The 13,972-nt window shown below is 53.8% G+C and overlaps 1 protein-coding gene across 1 annotated transcript in view; it reads left to right on the top strand.

Moving 5' to 3' along the window:
• Positions 1-9,685: 9,685 nt before the first annotated feature.
• The window catches only part of KCNAB1 (potassium voltage-gated channel subfamily A regulatory beta subunit 1), a 57,948-nt gene continuing 53,661 nt past the window's right edge, over positions 9,686-13,972 (top strand). Inside the window, exon 1 of the mRNA XM_069024086.1 lies at positions 9,686-9,975. Within this exon, the coding sequence (XP_068880187.1) occupies positions 9,755-9,975 (221 nt within the window). The 5' untranslated portion in view covers positions 9,686-9,754. The remainder of the gene's footprint in view (positions 9,976-13,972) is intronic.

The raw sequence follows: 13,972 nt of genomic DNA, 5'->3' as shown, positions 1-13,972 counted from the left end.
TGCTGGATTGTGCCCAGGCTGTTGCTGTGTAGCTGGAGCTGCAGTTTGTGTGCTGTGGTTGTGATGTAGCTGGGGTAAGGTGTACCCACAGTGAGGGCTGGGGCTGCAGGGGAGGTGGTGCCTCTGGGACACACCCTGCAGCTCTCCTGGGCAGGAACCTTTTATTCCCTGCATGCTGCACCCTTGGAAAAGTCCTCCTTGGAGCTGCATCCTAACTCTGGGCAGGATGTCTGCTGTGCACTGTGACCATCCTTTAACCCCTGAGCTGCTTCCCCTCTGCAATCCTGGAGCTGGGCAGCAATTCCGTGCTCTTCTTTAGGTCAGAAAGTTGGATATTGAACATTTTAGGCATAAACTATTGCACTATAAATCAAAATGTCTTACTGAAATGGAGTCTGTGCCCCTCAGCCCCTGCCCTGTGTGCCAGCTGTGCGTCGTGGCCGTGCTGGGTTGTTCTGGGAAGGTTGGTGTGCTCATCCCAGCAGTTCTGGGTGTTTCTGTGGAATCCCTGTGTCCTGGACAGCCAGAGTGGAGAGAAACATCATACTCTGTTCACATTTCTTAAAAACCAGTTATATTTAGCACCTAGTTTACAAACTAATACCTGTAGCTGCCCTGTACAATTGTTCACCTCGAGTCTTCAGTAAAACATGTCAGCAATTAGAGGAATTTGTATCGGGGGCACTCCCCATCAGTCTCAATTTTTAACATTTTTCTGCTTGTGAAATGATAAAGTACTGTGAGCCTTAATTTTTATCCACAAATAAAAATATTATGTTTGAACCTTGGTGTGGCTCTTTTTTTTTTCTTTTTTTTTAGGGGCTTATGTGTAGAAACTATATTATGAATGGGAATGTATTTGGGGTTGAAAAAGCTGGTTTTATGGATGTAATTGATTTAAATGTGTGCTCAAGAGCCCCTTTACAGCTGGGATATTTTTCTTGTGGTTCCTGCCCTAGAGTGGTTTGGGATACAGAGGTCAATATAAAGCTGCTTGCAGGATTTCTTCCCTTTTTTAAATGTTATTTAGGGTGGAAAAAAACATTGTGGGATAAACGAAGCTTTGTGGGGAGCCAAGTTTGAGTTGTGTGTTCATTAAGAGAAGTGTTCATTAGGGAGAAGGGTGTCTGCCTTTGCAGGGTGTGGTGGGCTGGGGACAGTCCCTGGGTGTGTCCCACTGTCCCCACCCTTCTCAGGAGACAGCAGGAATCATCCAGGGCTCCCATCCATCATCCATGGCCCTGCCACCCGAGTCCTGGGCTGCGTTTGTACCCGGGAGCCTGTGGAGCCTTTGGGATGGGGATGCTCTGGGCTCCCACAGCTCTGCCCTGGTGGCCCTGGCTCCTGTTGGGTTTGTGCCCAGGAATGATGTGGCTGCCCCTGGGAAATGCAGCTTTTATCCCCGGGAAATGCTTCCAGCGCTGCTCTTGCAGTAATTTTGTGATAGTTTGGGCCAGTGCCGTGGGACAAGTCACTGTCAAGGGCCCAGCCTCTCCTCTAGTGGCTGGAGCTGGCCCAGCTCTCAGGGTTTTGTGGTGTGGAGGGGAGATGCTGCTTGGGACTCTGGGAATGCAGGAGGAATCAGTTGGATTTGGGGGTTTTAGAGGAAAAGAGGAGGTTTTCTGGATGAACACTGGAGTGATGCCCACCTGCTCCCGGGCACTCTCAGTGGCAGAGCCCGGGGGTGGATCAGGGCTGAAGGAAAACCTGTGCCAAGGGAGCTCCGCAGCCAGCCCTGGATGGTGGAGGGGATGGGTGGGAACGTGGAGGAGCGGGCACCCAGCAGCACACACCCCCAGGCTCGGAGGTGGCTGAGTCAGGGCTGGGATTCAGGGTGATCTTTGTGCTCTGCAGAGCTGGGGTTTATTTTTAGTCCCTGTGTGGTGCTGATTGCCATGGCAATGCCACGGCACAGGGCTCCATGGATGCGCTGGGTGCTGCTCCGGGACCGGGAGAGCCTGGGGTGGGGACAGGGCTCCGGGCCGTGCTTTGGGATGGAGTGACAGCTCCGTGTCCCCTGTCTGCTCCATGGTGTGGGTACAGCTCACAGCCAGAGCTGGGGCTCCCCAGCTCTGGAAACCAAACACAATCCTCCAGGAGCCTGGCCGGGAGCAGGATCTGCGCTGAATTCATCCTGGGAGCGCTCACCTGCTCAGCAGGGATCCGACTGCTCGGCACCTGCTGGGCTCAGCAGCTCAGCCTTCGGTCTGAAATTCATGCAGAAGAGTAAAGAGCGTGGGTGGCTCTGCACCTTCTCGTGCTGTTTGAGCAGGTCAGGGATCGTCAGGCTCCAAGGCCTCCTTCAGCCCTGCCCAGCGCAGCCACGTGCCTCCAGAGAGGTCTGAGTGCCTGGACCCTCCTTGACCTTGGAAAACTTTCCCCTTTCTAATCACGGGTTGCTTGGTCACTACTTGGTGCAACTCAGAGCAAGCCCAGAAGAGCTGCTCGTGAGTGACCTCCCTGAACTCAGCAAAGAGGGAAAAAAGAGGTAATTAACTAACCAGGAATTTTTCTCTTCACTTGGGTGTGCTGGGACTGGCCTCTGGCCCTACAATCCCATCTAGAAATTATTGGAGAAGATAAAAGGCTGGAGAGAGCCACTTCCACTTCAGATTTTAATTTCAGCAGATTGGCTCACTCGAGGCTGCTGTGACCTGGTGCCCTTCAGGGAGGCAGCTGGGAGCTCTCCGAGGGGCTGCTCTCGGGATTTGGGTTAACAGGTGGACTCGATGATCTTAGAGGTCCTTTAAAAGCTGGCTGACCACGATTCCATGCTGTGGAAGCAGGTTTGCTGAGGATGCCCAGGCACAAACCTGCTGGCCGAGCAGAGGTTCATAAGCCACCACATTTGAGCGCTGTCAGAGCAGGGCGAGCCACTTAAACCCAATTAAACACTTTAATGAATCTTTCCCTGATGGGGTTTCAATTACCTGGAGCAGAGGAGAGCTGGGAGCAGCAGAGCCTGAGTTCCATGGCTAATTGGATCAGGAGGTGGGAATGACTGGGCTCCTGTGGGACCAAACTCGTTGGTTTGCTTACGGATCACTGACAACTACATCCCAAATCCTTGTGCCTGGGCAAGGCTTGGGGTTTTCTGCTTAAATCTCTCTAAACAGGGCCTTCCAGGTGATTAACTGCTGCTCATTTGTGTGTCTCCAGAGGATCCTGTCTGTGTGTGCAGAGGTTTGGGGTGTGCGGGTACGGAGCTGAGAAAATGTGGGGAGCAGATACTGAGAGGCTGCTGTGGGATGTGCAGAGCAGGGGTGGATTTTGAGATCATTCTGAGAGAGGATGAATTGTAAACGTGTTTTAGTAGAATTATTGGGGAATTGCAGGATCAGACCGTGTGTCCTGCATTCCTTTACTCTGGAACGAGACACTGACAGGCTGGGAGAGCTGGGGGTGCTCACCTGGAGAGGAGAAGGCTCCAGGGAGAGCTCAGAGCCCCTCCAGGACCTAAAGGGGCTCCAGCAGAGCTGGAGAGGGACTGGGGACAAGGCATGGAGGGACAGGACACAGGGAATGGCTTCCCAGTGCCAGAGGGCAGGGACGGATGGGATCTTGGGAAGGAATTGTTCCCTGGGAGGGTGGGGAGGCCCTGGCACAGGGTGCCCAGAGCAGCTGGGGCTGCCCCTGGATCCCTGGCAGTGCCCAAGGCCAGGCTGGACACAGGAGCTGGGAGCAGCCTGGCACAGTGGAAGGTGTCCCTGCCATGGCAGGGGTGGCACTGGGTGGGCTTTGAGGTCCCTTCCCACCCAAAGCATTCCTCCACTCTATCAAAATAAATTTGTGGTGCAGGAAGTCAGGATGGGCTTCCTGTGTGTGACATTGCAGGGTCTTGTTGGCCAGCACAGAGGTGTCACTGGAACGGCACATCCTGCTGGAAAACTGCTTAGGAGATTTTAAACCAGGTTTAAAAGGGGCCCTGTGTGCGGTGCATTAACTCATCCAGGCGACCTCCTGCTTCCTCGAGCAGAAAACAGCTGCTGCAGGGGCTTTAGAAGCTTCTCTTATTTACATCTGAAAACAGGAGGTTTGGCTAAAAGGGTGCCTGAGCCAGCGGAAAATGGATTAATCCCGAGCTCTGATCCTGGCGGCTCCAGGCTGGGTGCTACTGAAATGTTCTGCTTTAAAACCAGTGGCACAAACAGCACTGGGGGTTTAAGGCTCTTTTAGGGCTGGTTTAGGGCTGGTTTAAGGCTGTTGTGTCCCTCTGCACCCCTCGGTGTTCCCGGGCCCTCCCTTGGCTCCAGGAGCTCAGGATTGTGTTTAATTCCCTGTACATGCAGGGCATTGCTCTGGGCACAAGGAGATTAACACGGGGCGGGGACAGGAGAGGGGAGTCCCTGGGAGACCCCTCGGCAGGAGGTGGTTCCCCTATTATGTGTGCAGCTCTAGGGACTGCAGCTGGAATAAAAATCAGATTTTAGAAAGTGTTTTAAGAAGAGACAGAGAAATTTTCAAAACCTAGAGTAATTTATTAATAAATGTAAGTTCTATAATATTATATAATTAATATAATAATCAGTTATAATTTATAATGAGCTCCTAAAGATGTTTCTGTGTGTTTATACAGTGTACAGATAAGTTAGAAGTGCATAGTTATAATATTACATATTACTTTAACAGATGTTTGCCTAGAAAAAGGACTATAAAAGGAATACAGAAGGCAGGAGGAGCCCCCAGCCCTGAGCAGGGATCGGTTTGAAATGTTGCTCACTCGACCATCACACCCTGCTCCTGTTTTTGGTACGGCAGCTGGAGGGTTTTGGGGTGGGCTTGTCCCCAGCGCTCCGGCGTGTCCCGCTGGATGCCCGCGGCGCTGGGAACCGAGGATTCCAGTATCAATATTTCACGGCAGCTTTGCTTTCAGGAAATCAATCGTTCTGCAATTTTTATAAGGCGAGCCGGGCTCTCCTTACGCGCCAGGCTATAGAATCACCCGGGACACGATATCCGCTGGCCTAAGTGCCACATTAGGGAACATCCAGCCGCACAATGGCCCGCGATACCCCAACAATGCCCCACTGAGAGAGGGACAAATCGCCAGCAGCTGCTTTAATTTAATTTACCTCTGAGGTGACTGATACCTTTCAGCGTCTTTGGAAGCAGCGGAGTGTTTCTGTGGTTAAGAGAATGACAAACACGGGAGGCTGAGGAAGCACAATGCGCCTTTTATGCAGCTCTTTGAGAACTTTATTTGACTTGTGATAACCAACTTCTTCCACACGGAAGGACCTGAGGGATCTTACAAGGCTTCCACTCGAGCACGTGTAAAATAAGTATGCACTGCCTCACTGCTCAGGGTTGGTTTAAAGGCTCTGGAGTTGCTGGAAACCTTTTTCTTTCTGGGAAAGACTTTAAGGATAAAGGAGGAAACACGTTGGATCAGGCACAGAGCTAGAATGTTTTAACAGCTCAAAGTTTGAGTCGTTTTTTTTAGAGTTTTGCAAAACTTCCAGTGAATGTTTTGGTGCCATGTCTGCTAAATAGGTCGGATAGCACCAGTTCTTGTCGGAGGTACATTTTATAGGATTTATTCCTAAAGGTAATGGAACTGCTTTCTGGAAGAGCAGCCAAAAAGGGGGGGGGGGGGGGGGGGTTGTCCTGTAACTCCTCTGGAAGCACGGTGAGCAGCCGTGTGTGGCTGCAGAGCAGGACGGACCCTGCCGGGCTCCCAGCACACCTCACCCGCCACTGGGTCTGGCTCAGAGGGTCCCCAGGGCTGGGGGGACCCCGGACCGGGGGTGGTGAGAGTCCAGCTGGTCCCACCTGGCTGAGAGGGGACCCGGCCGCAGCCGGGAGTGCCCGGGGGGGAGGGACGGAGGGAAGCGGGGACCCGAACCCTCCGGGGAAGCGGTGGGGGAAGGCGGGGCCACCGGGCACTGCTTGGAGCCTGGCAGCTTTGGGATGGGTGTTGGAAAGAGGCTGGGGGGGCTTCCAGCCTTGGGGATCTGCAAGGCTCAGGTGGGGCACCAGAGACCTTGCCCTGATTCCAGGAACCCTTCCAGCCGGCCCCCACCCCCGGGAGACCCTGCGGGGCGCAGGGGGGTGACGGCTCCGCTTTGGGGTGATTGCAAAGCTTTTGAGGCGATGGCTTTAAAATGCCGCTGTGTTAGAGGGGGTTTTGCTCTGCCTGCTCTGTCGGCACACGGCTCTGCCCGCGCTCCCAAAGTGGCTGCTGTGATTAGAGCTGTAATCTCTGTATCAGCTTTTACATTTCAGACCGGAGATGGGAATTAATGCGATTCCGGTGTCTGCCCTTTCATACATTTTCCAAACACCGTTTGCTCGGGAACACTCCGAACTTTGTTCTCATCCTAGGGGTGACCAAATCCCCAAATTTCTACAGATGCCTTGGAGAATGGGAGTCCCTGCTGGATGGGGTGACCCGAGGAGCTGCGGGAGGAGGAGCAGGAGGGCAGAGCGGCCGGCTCAGCGCCGGCGTGGCCAAGCGATGGGCACGGGGATGCTCCGGGTCGCGGCCGGCACGAACAGCGCCGCAATTTGCCCGGGCCAGCCCACGTGGGCGAGGGTTCGCCCTCAAGGTGACACGTGTGACTTCACCTCCGATGTTTACGGCGCTGGGGAGCCGGCCGGGTTTTCCAGAAGCCTCCACCGAAAGCCCTTGTCCGTCCGGGGCCAGCGGAGGTGCGATGCGTTTGGGGACTGTCCCCCGCCCCGGCTGCGGAGCCGCTGGCATGCGGGAGCCGCTACAGATGTCTCCATGAGAAGGTTGCAGCTCTTCTTTCTGGTTAAGCCCCGCAGACACGTCTCTAATTACAGCTTTGTGGCCGGCGCGAGGTTATAGAGGGAGAACGTGCGCGCTGAAATCACTTTCAATGATTTGAGGGCAGCGGCTCAGAGCCGTCGCACCGAGGCAGGACAAGAAATGCTGGCGGCACGCACGGGGACCGTGGGGGGGAAGAGCGCCGATGAGTCCCTGAAGCTGAGGAAGCAGTCGGTGCTGTCCCTGGGCAGCAGGGACCGAGCCCTGAAGAGCTCGGCCGAGAGCAGCAAGGAGGGCCGGCCGCGGGCCGGGCAGCCCCAGCAGCGAGCCCGGCGCCTGGCGCTGCTGCGGGAGCTGGAGATGAACTGGTACCTGCGCGTGTGCGAGCTGTCCCACGAGTACACCATCGCCTACACCACCGGCATGCCCCACAGGTACGTCCCTGCTCCTCCCGGGGCACGCTGCCCTCGGGAATGCTGCTGGCCGGCATGGTCGCGATAGTAGTGATTATAAGAACGGCAGCAGTAATAATCATAGCAATAGTAATAATAATAGAAAGGTCTTTGTCTTTACAAGTCTGATTTTTCTGGTTATTCACGCTTTACAGAGCTGAATATCCTGCAAACTTGTCTCTTGATTCCCATAACTTCTTCAGCACAAGCTGCGTGTGGTTGTTGAGCCTTGTTTCTAATCTGTCCAAGTGATTGTAGTTTTGCTTGAATAGAGTTGAAAAGTTGCTGCTGCCGAGCAGGGACGGTGTGGGTGCCAGGAGGGTCCCTGTCCCCCCCTCCCTGCCCAGGCAGCGGCGGGGCTCAGCCTGGGAAGGAGCCCCCCGGGAGGGGGAACCTGCAGCTGCTGCATCTCTCATCCCATCGGTCTTAAATGTCGTAGCCTCCAGAATCCGATCTTGCTCCTTTAAAAAAATATAAGGGGATCTTGGTATTAGTGGAAATTAGACGTGCGAGTCTCCAATCTCCTGTGCGGGGTCAGACCCTCTCTGAAATCGAACCTCAGCAGGAACTGCCCGGGGTGCCGCTGTCCCCGTCCCGAGGAGCCGCACCCCGGCTCGGAGCAGCTCTGGGACCGGCGAGGGAGGGTGGGGGTTTCCTTCACCTCACTCCGGGGGTTTCCTTCACCTCACTTCGGTAGCAGCCGGGATTTCAGCTGAGAATCGGCCGAGATCGTCCCTAATCCCAGGCAGGATGGGGATGCCTGCAGTGCCCGGCACAAACCGAGCTCTTGCAGATGCGCTTGGGTAAGAAAGGAATTGGAATGTCACGGCAATAAAAATTAGGAAGGGGATAAGTGAAAAGAAAAGGGAGTAAAACGGAGAGAAGGAGCAAGTGGGTATTAATGCAGGAATGTTCACAAGCACCTGAAGGGAGCACGAGGGGTCTGAGGGCTGGGAGGGGGCAGATTCTGCGTCCGGTGCCCACCAGCCCCAGCAGCCCGTGGTTCACACCCGGGGGCTGGAACAGCACCATAAAAACAAAGTCCTGGGGAATAACTTCTGGGAGAGCTAAGTTTCTAAAGATGCTGATCCAGGTCGAAAGACCCTGATACTCCAAACCAGCAAAACTCTTGGGTCCAAAAAACTCAGAGGAGCTCGCAGAAACATTTCTTAGCACTGGTTCACCTCACATTATAGATGAGCAGAGAGCTGGGGCTGGCAGGAGGTGAAAGCAAAGGCAGCTGCAGCAGAGATCACAGGTACAGCCTTGGAGTTACACTGCGGGGAGGAAACACAAGGTCCCCACGAGGAACGGCCTCGGGACACGCTGCCCTCCCTTGAGTGTCCTTGGGCTGCAAAGAGCTGGGCTTGAAATCCCCCCCTGCACCCCACGATGGGGTCAGTACTGTGGGAACAGGACCCCCATCCTTGGGCAGGACCCTCCTGGGGACACCCAGGGCCACCCGTGCCCTGATCCGACAGTCACACAGGAAGAATAACGGGGTAATCCCACAGTCCCTGCCAAACTCCCCTCTGTGACATTGAATTATGAGCTTTTCAAATATATTCTGGGGTTGGGATCAGTCTTTCTTTATCTGCTTTGAAAGATTTAAGGATTAGCTGAGTTCATTATACATCCATCACTTGATTATTTAACTTATTTTTCTGAAGTATTTGGGGCTGAAATGGGTGAGTTTTGAAAATAGAAGAGTCTCAGACATCTGCCTCAGTGGTATGAACCACACCTTGTCGGGATTGTTTGCTGTGGCCAGAAAATGTCACTGTGTCCCTTCAGGGTGTTTCAGGGATGAAGACCATAAAAGCCATCCCTGGATTGTTCAAGGCCAGGTTGGACAGGGCTTGGAGCAGCCTGGGATAGTGGAAGGTGGCCCTGGCCACAGCAGGGGAGTTTGGAATACGATGGCCTTTAAGGTCCCTTCCAGCCCGAACCGTTCTGTGAGTCTGTGAACCAGAACCTTTTTGTTTGCTGTTTAGCAGTGGTGAAATCATTGTTAACATCATAATTAATAATTGTCACACCCCGGGAGGCTGCAGATGCTGGGGAAGTTCCCAGACCAGGTAACCCCAGCTGTGAGAGCTCGCAGTGCCCTGTGAGAAAACAAGATGTTCTAGGGAGTTGTAGAGGAGATGCGTGCAGTGTTCATCTGGCCAGCCCAGGGCCTGAAATACACCCTGTGAGAGTATTTGGTTTATGTTTATTGGCCTTGGATTGAATCCCAAGCAAATATTTCTCATTATCTAAATATAAGACCTGGGAAATGGGGTCAGTGCTCTATTCCCACCAGCAGCCCTCATCCCTTGGAGTACTGGCCCATGAGAGGTCTCAGCAGATGAACAAGATTGCTGATCTTGGCCAAAATCCATCCTGGGCATCAACCAAAACGGGCCGGCTGCAATGATGTAAAGAATGTCTGGGAGAAAAACCCCTCCGGAGCGCCGGGATCGTCCCGGGCAGCGCAGCCCCGGGGCGGGGATGGCTCCGGGCTCTGCTCCCGGCGGGCCCAGCGGGAGCCGCTGAGTGCCCGGGCGCATTGGGCGGCCCCGGTGGCACCATGCACCTGTACAAGCCGGCGTGTGCCGACATCCCCCCGCCCAAGCCGGGGCCGCCGCGGGGCCGCAGGGTGAGCCGGGGGCCAAGGGCGCACGGCCCCGCCGCCGGCTGGCCCGGGGCGCGCAGCCCCAGCGCCGAGAGGAAGCAGCTGGAGAGGTTCCTGCACCTGCACGGGCTGTCCCTGCACGACAGCACCCGCGCCCAGAGCGGCATGAGGTACAGGTAGGTGGGCACAGCCTTGGGCTGCTCCGTAGCGCCCGGAGAGCCGGGCTGAGGGAGGAACCCGGGCGCGCCTCTGGGTGCGCTGGCAGCGGCTGAGCCCCGCAGTGACTTCTCTGATTTTTCTGGGCACTGTGAGAATTAGGATAACTTCGAGCAAAGCTGAATGCATGTGGCCTCTTCTCTTAAAACTCTGAATTTGGTCCTTCTCTTCTAACGTTAATCGCAGAATCATGGAATGGTTTGGGTGGGAAGGGACCTAAAAGCTCGTCCAGTGCCACCCCTGCCATGGGCAGGGACACCTCCCACTGGAACAGGTTGCTCCAAGCCTCGTCCAGCCTGGCCTGGAACACTGAAATCACACTGAATTTTGCTGCTCAGGTCCTGAACCTTGAGACCCTCACCCTCCCTATGGAGCAAAAGGACTGAGAGCCCAAAACCCTGGCTGGGTTCAGGCTGGGAAATATGTGGCTTTCGGGTTGGAAAGGGTGTCCAAGGGAAAGGGTGTCATCCATGCAGGAAGCTGGAACAGCCTGGGGACAGAGGGGTTGGCTGGGGGTGGTGGGTGAAGAAGACATCGGCGTGCTTAGTCCGGCAATTGTCGTTGTGCTTTGCTGCCAGAGAGGTTCCCTTTAAAAGGATGACGTCCTCTATGGAAAGTCAACAAGTTCTCTCTGCTTCTAATAAAAGCAAATTTTCTTTGAAACATTTGCTTTCCCAAGAGGTTGATCTTTGCCTGTGGCTGGTCTGAGCTTAAAACTGAAATAAGACACCGTGACTGGTATTTTTATGGATCCAGCACAGTTGTGTCCCAGCTTTCACTGCTGGATGGGGAAATTTGGTGGTGTTTGGAGACAGTGTCCAGGGAGGAGTGGGACTGTGAAAGAGCGGCCTTGGAGTCAGGACCGGGAGAAATGGCAAAGGCCTTTGTGCCACCATGCTGCTGGGCTGGCTGGGCACCCTTGGAGCAAGTTGGGGTTACAGAGCTCGGAAAGAGAGAGGGAACTGAGCCCACAGTGCTGGGGGGATGAAATGGGAGAGTGTCCCAAGGCTTGATCGGCATCCCAGGGATGCCATGCTCGGAGCAGAGCTGTGCCAGGAGCAATTCCCGGGCTGGCAGGAGCACTGCCGTCCCCGAGCAAGATCCTCTCATTACCTGGGGCTTCTGGCCTGGAAACTTGCCACCCTTTAATGGGAAATCCCTTTGCTCCTTCTGATGATCCTAGTCCCACATTGCAGTTGTGTTTGAAAAGGTTGGTGTCAGTAGCCACAGAAAAATCCCCATTTGCCTCGTTTCTCTCTAATTATGCCCTTTCCATGGTGTTAGTCTGTGCAGACATGATTTAAAACTTGTGCCCTCACTGAGGAGCACAAGTGTAGCACGCAGTGTTCCCATGAAGGGTTGTGATCCCCTGTCTGAGGCGTCCTCCACAGATTGCCCTGCAAAAGCCCTGGTGCAGGGACACATCCTGACCCAGGACCAGGCTGGTGCCACGTCCAAAAGGCATCACCCAAAAGCTGACAGCGATGTTCATCTCTCTGTTCTGCTGCACCAAAACGTGCCCAGCCTGGGGGAGAAACCTGCAAAGAGCTTGGGGAGAAAAATTTCTGTAGGGTTGGATACTCCACCCCCAAACCTGATGGAGAGGGAGTTTTTAAGCCATAGAAAAATGTAATTAATGAGAGATTCTGGGATGGGTGTGGGGGTAGCTGGGCTGTGCCCAGGGCTGTGGCTGCAGGAGCTCCCTGCACACACCTTCAGCCACCTCTGTTTCTTGGCTTAGTAAGTGGAGTATCCCTCATTTAGCAGATCCACCAGTCACAGGGAATAAAGCAGGTGCTTAACTTCTGTTGCAGCTGATGGATTTGAGCCTCTGCTCCGTTTTAAGTGTGTCCATTTTTCACAGCTGACAGAAGCAGCCATAACTTACTGCGTTTTCCATGTACCCAGAGATTTATCCTGTGGGAGAGGGGCTGTGCAGAGGCCTCTGCTGAGGGCAGGGATGCTCCAGCAGCCATCACCTGCTGCTTTCCAGGGGGTATTTTCTCTTCCAGAAGTACAGGGACTCTTCTAGTCTGCCTGTGAGTTTTCTCTTTCTTTTTCTGCCTCCTGGATGTTTCTTCAGCTCTCCTGGGTCCAGTCTAAAGCCAGCACAATAGAACCTCCTTTTTTATTAAGATTTATTCAATTACATGTGGGAAGTAATGAATTGTGAACAAGAAACACTTACTAAACACTTACGAGCTGGTTCATTTACAGGCTGATCAGTTCTTTTCCCTTTCATTGCTTCAGCCAGTGCAGCACAGTTCAGCTATTACAGAAGACCCTGAAGTGCAGCAGTGCGTGAGCTGGGCTGGTTTCTGATGACAACAGAATTTCTCTCAGATGGAACACCATTTACAAAGCAGATTTGGTGCCTTGTTGCCCAACGAGGTGTGCATTGCACAGCTCCTTTCCATGCACACTTTGCTGGGGCTCGAGGTCTGTCCTCGCACTGGGAGGCTCTGACTGTAAAACCTCCCAATGTTCTGCTCCTTCCTGATTCCAGCAGGGTCTGTGAGCTCGGGCAGCTGCGCTCGGAGGGCCTGGGGGGGAAATCCTGTATGAGTAGATGTGTCTGCAAGAGCACCCAGGCAGCTCTTGCAAAACATGCTGCTGGCAAATGCTGGGGTGGAAAGTATTTATGGAGGTCACAGAGCCCCGAGGTGCTGCTGGATTAACCCATTCTGCAGCCGGCCTGGGGTTTGGGTTCCTATCTTATCTGTTTTATGTTAGCTGAAGTTCTGTTCCAGGAGGGCGAGTTCTTCCCACAGCACACAAATCCCTGGCAAAGCCACTTCACTTGGCATGACCCCGCTGGGGTGTCCTGCAGGGAAACCCCCGAGTTCCTGCATCCTCAGAGAGTTCTGTCCTCTTTCTGTTGCTTTCGTTGGTTCAGCAACAAATTAAAACCTGGGAATTTAGGATTGTGATACTGGATCTTTTATACAGAGGCTGGCCAGCAGCAGGGTGTTCCCTTTCCTCTTACTCCTTTTCCCTTTCTCCTTCCCCATTTTGCCTCTTCCCTTTTCCCTTCTCCCTTTCCTGATTGCAGCGGGAGCTGCCAGGAGCTGACCCAAACCCTTGGCTAGCGCTGGCCATCCCATTTCAAATGGATTCAGCAACCTGGGCTCTGGGAAGCAGAAGGGTCTGAGGCATGGGATTGTCCCTGCACCGGGCGATTAAACAGGCTTTTGGCTTAGGGAAAAGATGATGGACGGGGATTACAGACATGTTTAAATCAGGAACAGCCTGTGGCCAGTCACTCACCGTCTCCCACAACGCAGGAACTGGGGCAGGGGGGAGCAAAGGACATTTTGTACAACAGGTTTGAACACAAGAAACCCTTTCCCAGCCTGTTGGAATGGAACTGGGGAACTCCCCAACACGGGATGGTGGTGTGGATGCTGGAAGCACCAGCAGGCTGAAGATGCTATCAGGTATCAGCCAAGGCCATCCAAGGTGTTAAACACCAAGGGGGGATTTAACCCCGAGCAAGCAGAGCCCCCTCTTCAGCCCTCTTATCCCCCCACAGAGCTACCCCAGAGGAGGGCAATTTGGGAATGATCCCTTCGCCATAGCTGCTTTCCCAGGCTTCCTCAGTGAGGCTCATTTTATGCACTGAAGCTTTAAAATATCTAATCTTTAGATGGCAAAACATAGGAGGGCTCTTGATGGGGTCGTGTAATCCTGAGCTGTAATCCTGTCATCTGCTCCGTCCCCAGTGCTGCTGCATTATATTTATTGGGATATATCTTACAGCCTTAATGTTTTCCCTATTTCCTGTGCAGATTGATCCACAGAGCTGCATCCAGCTGTGCCCTTTCTTTAACAGTCACATCTCCTAAGTGGTTTTTTAATCTTTTTTAGTCTGTTCAAACTACACAGCAGCCGCCGGGTGCAGTGGTGATGGGAGACACCTCCCCACGCCTGTCCTTCTTTCTAATGATTTCAGTTCCT

This window comes from Aphelocoma coerulescens, chromosome 9 (assembly GCF_041296385.1).
Source record: "Aphelocoma coerulescens isolate FSJ_1873_10779 chromosome 9, UR_Acoe_1.0, whole genome shotgun sequence".
Taxonomy (NCBI): Eukaryota; Metazoa; Chordata; class Aves; order Passeriformes; family Corvidae; genus Aphelocoma; species Aphelocoma coerulescens.
Note: the sequence above shows the minus strand (reverse complement) of the source record. Positions and strands in the feature narration are given on the sequence as shown.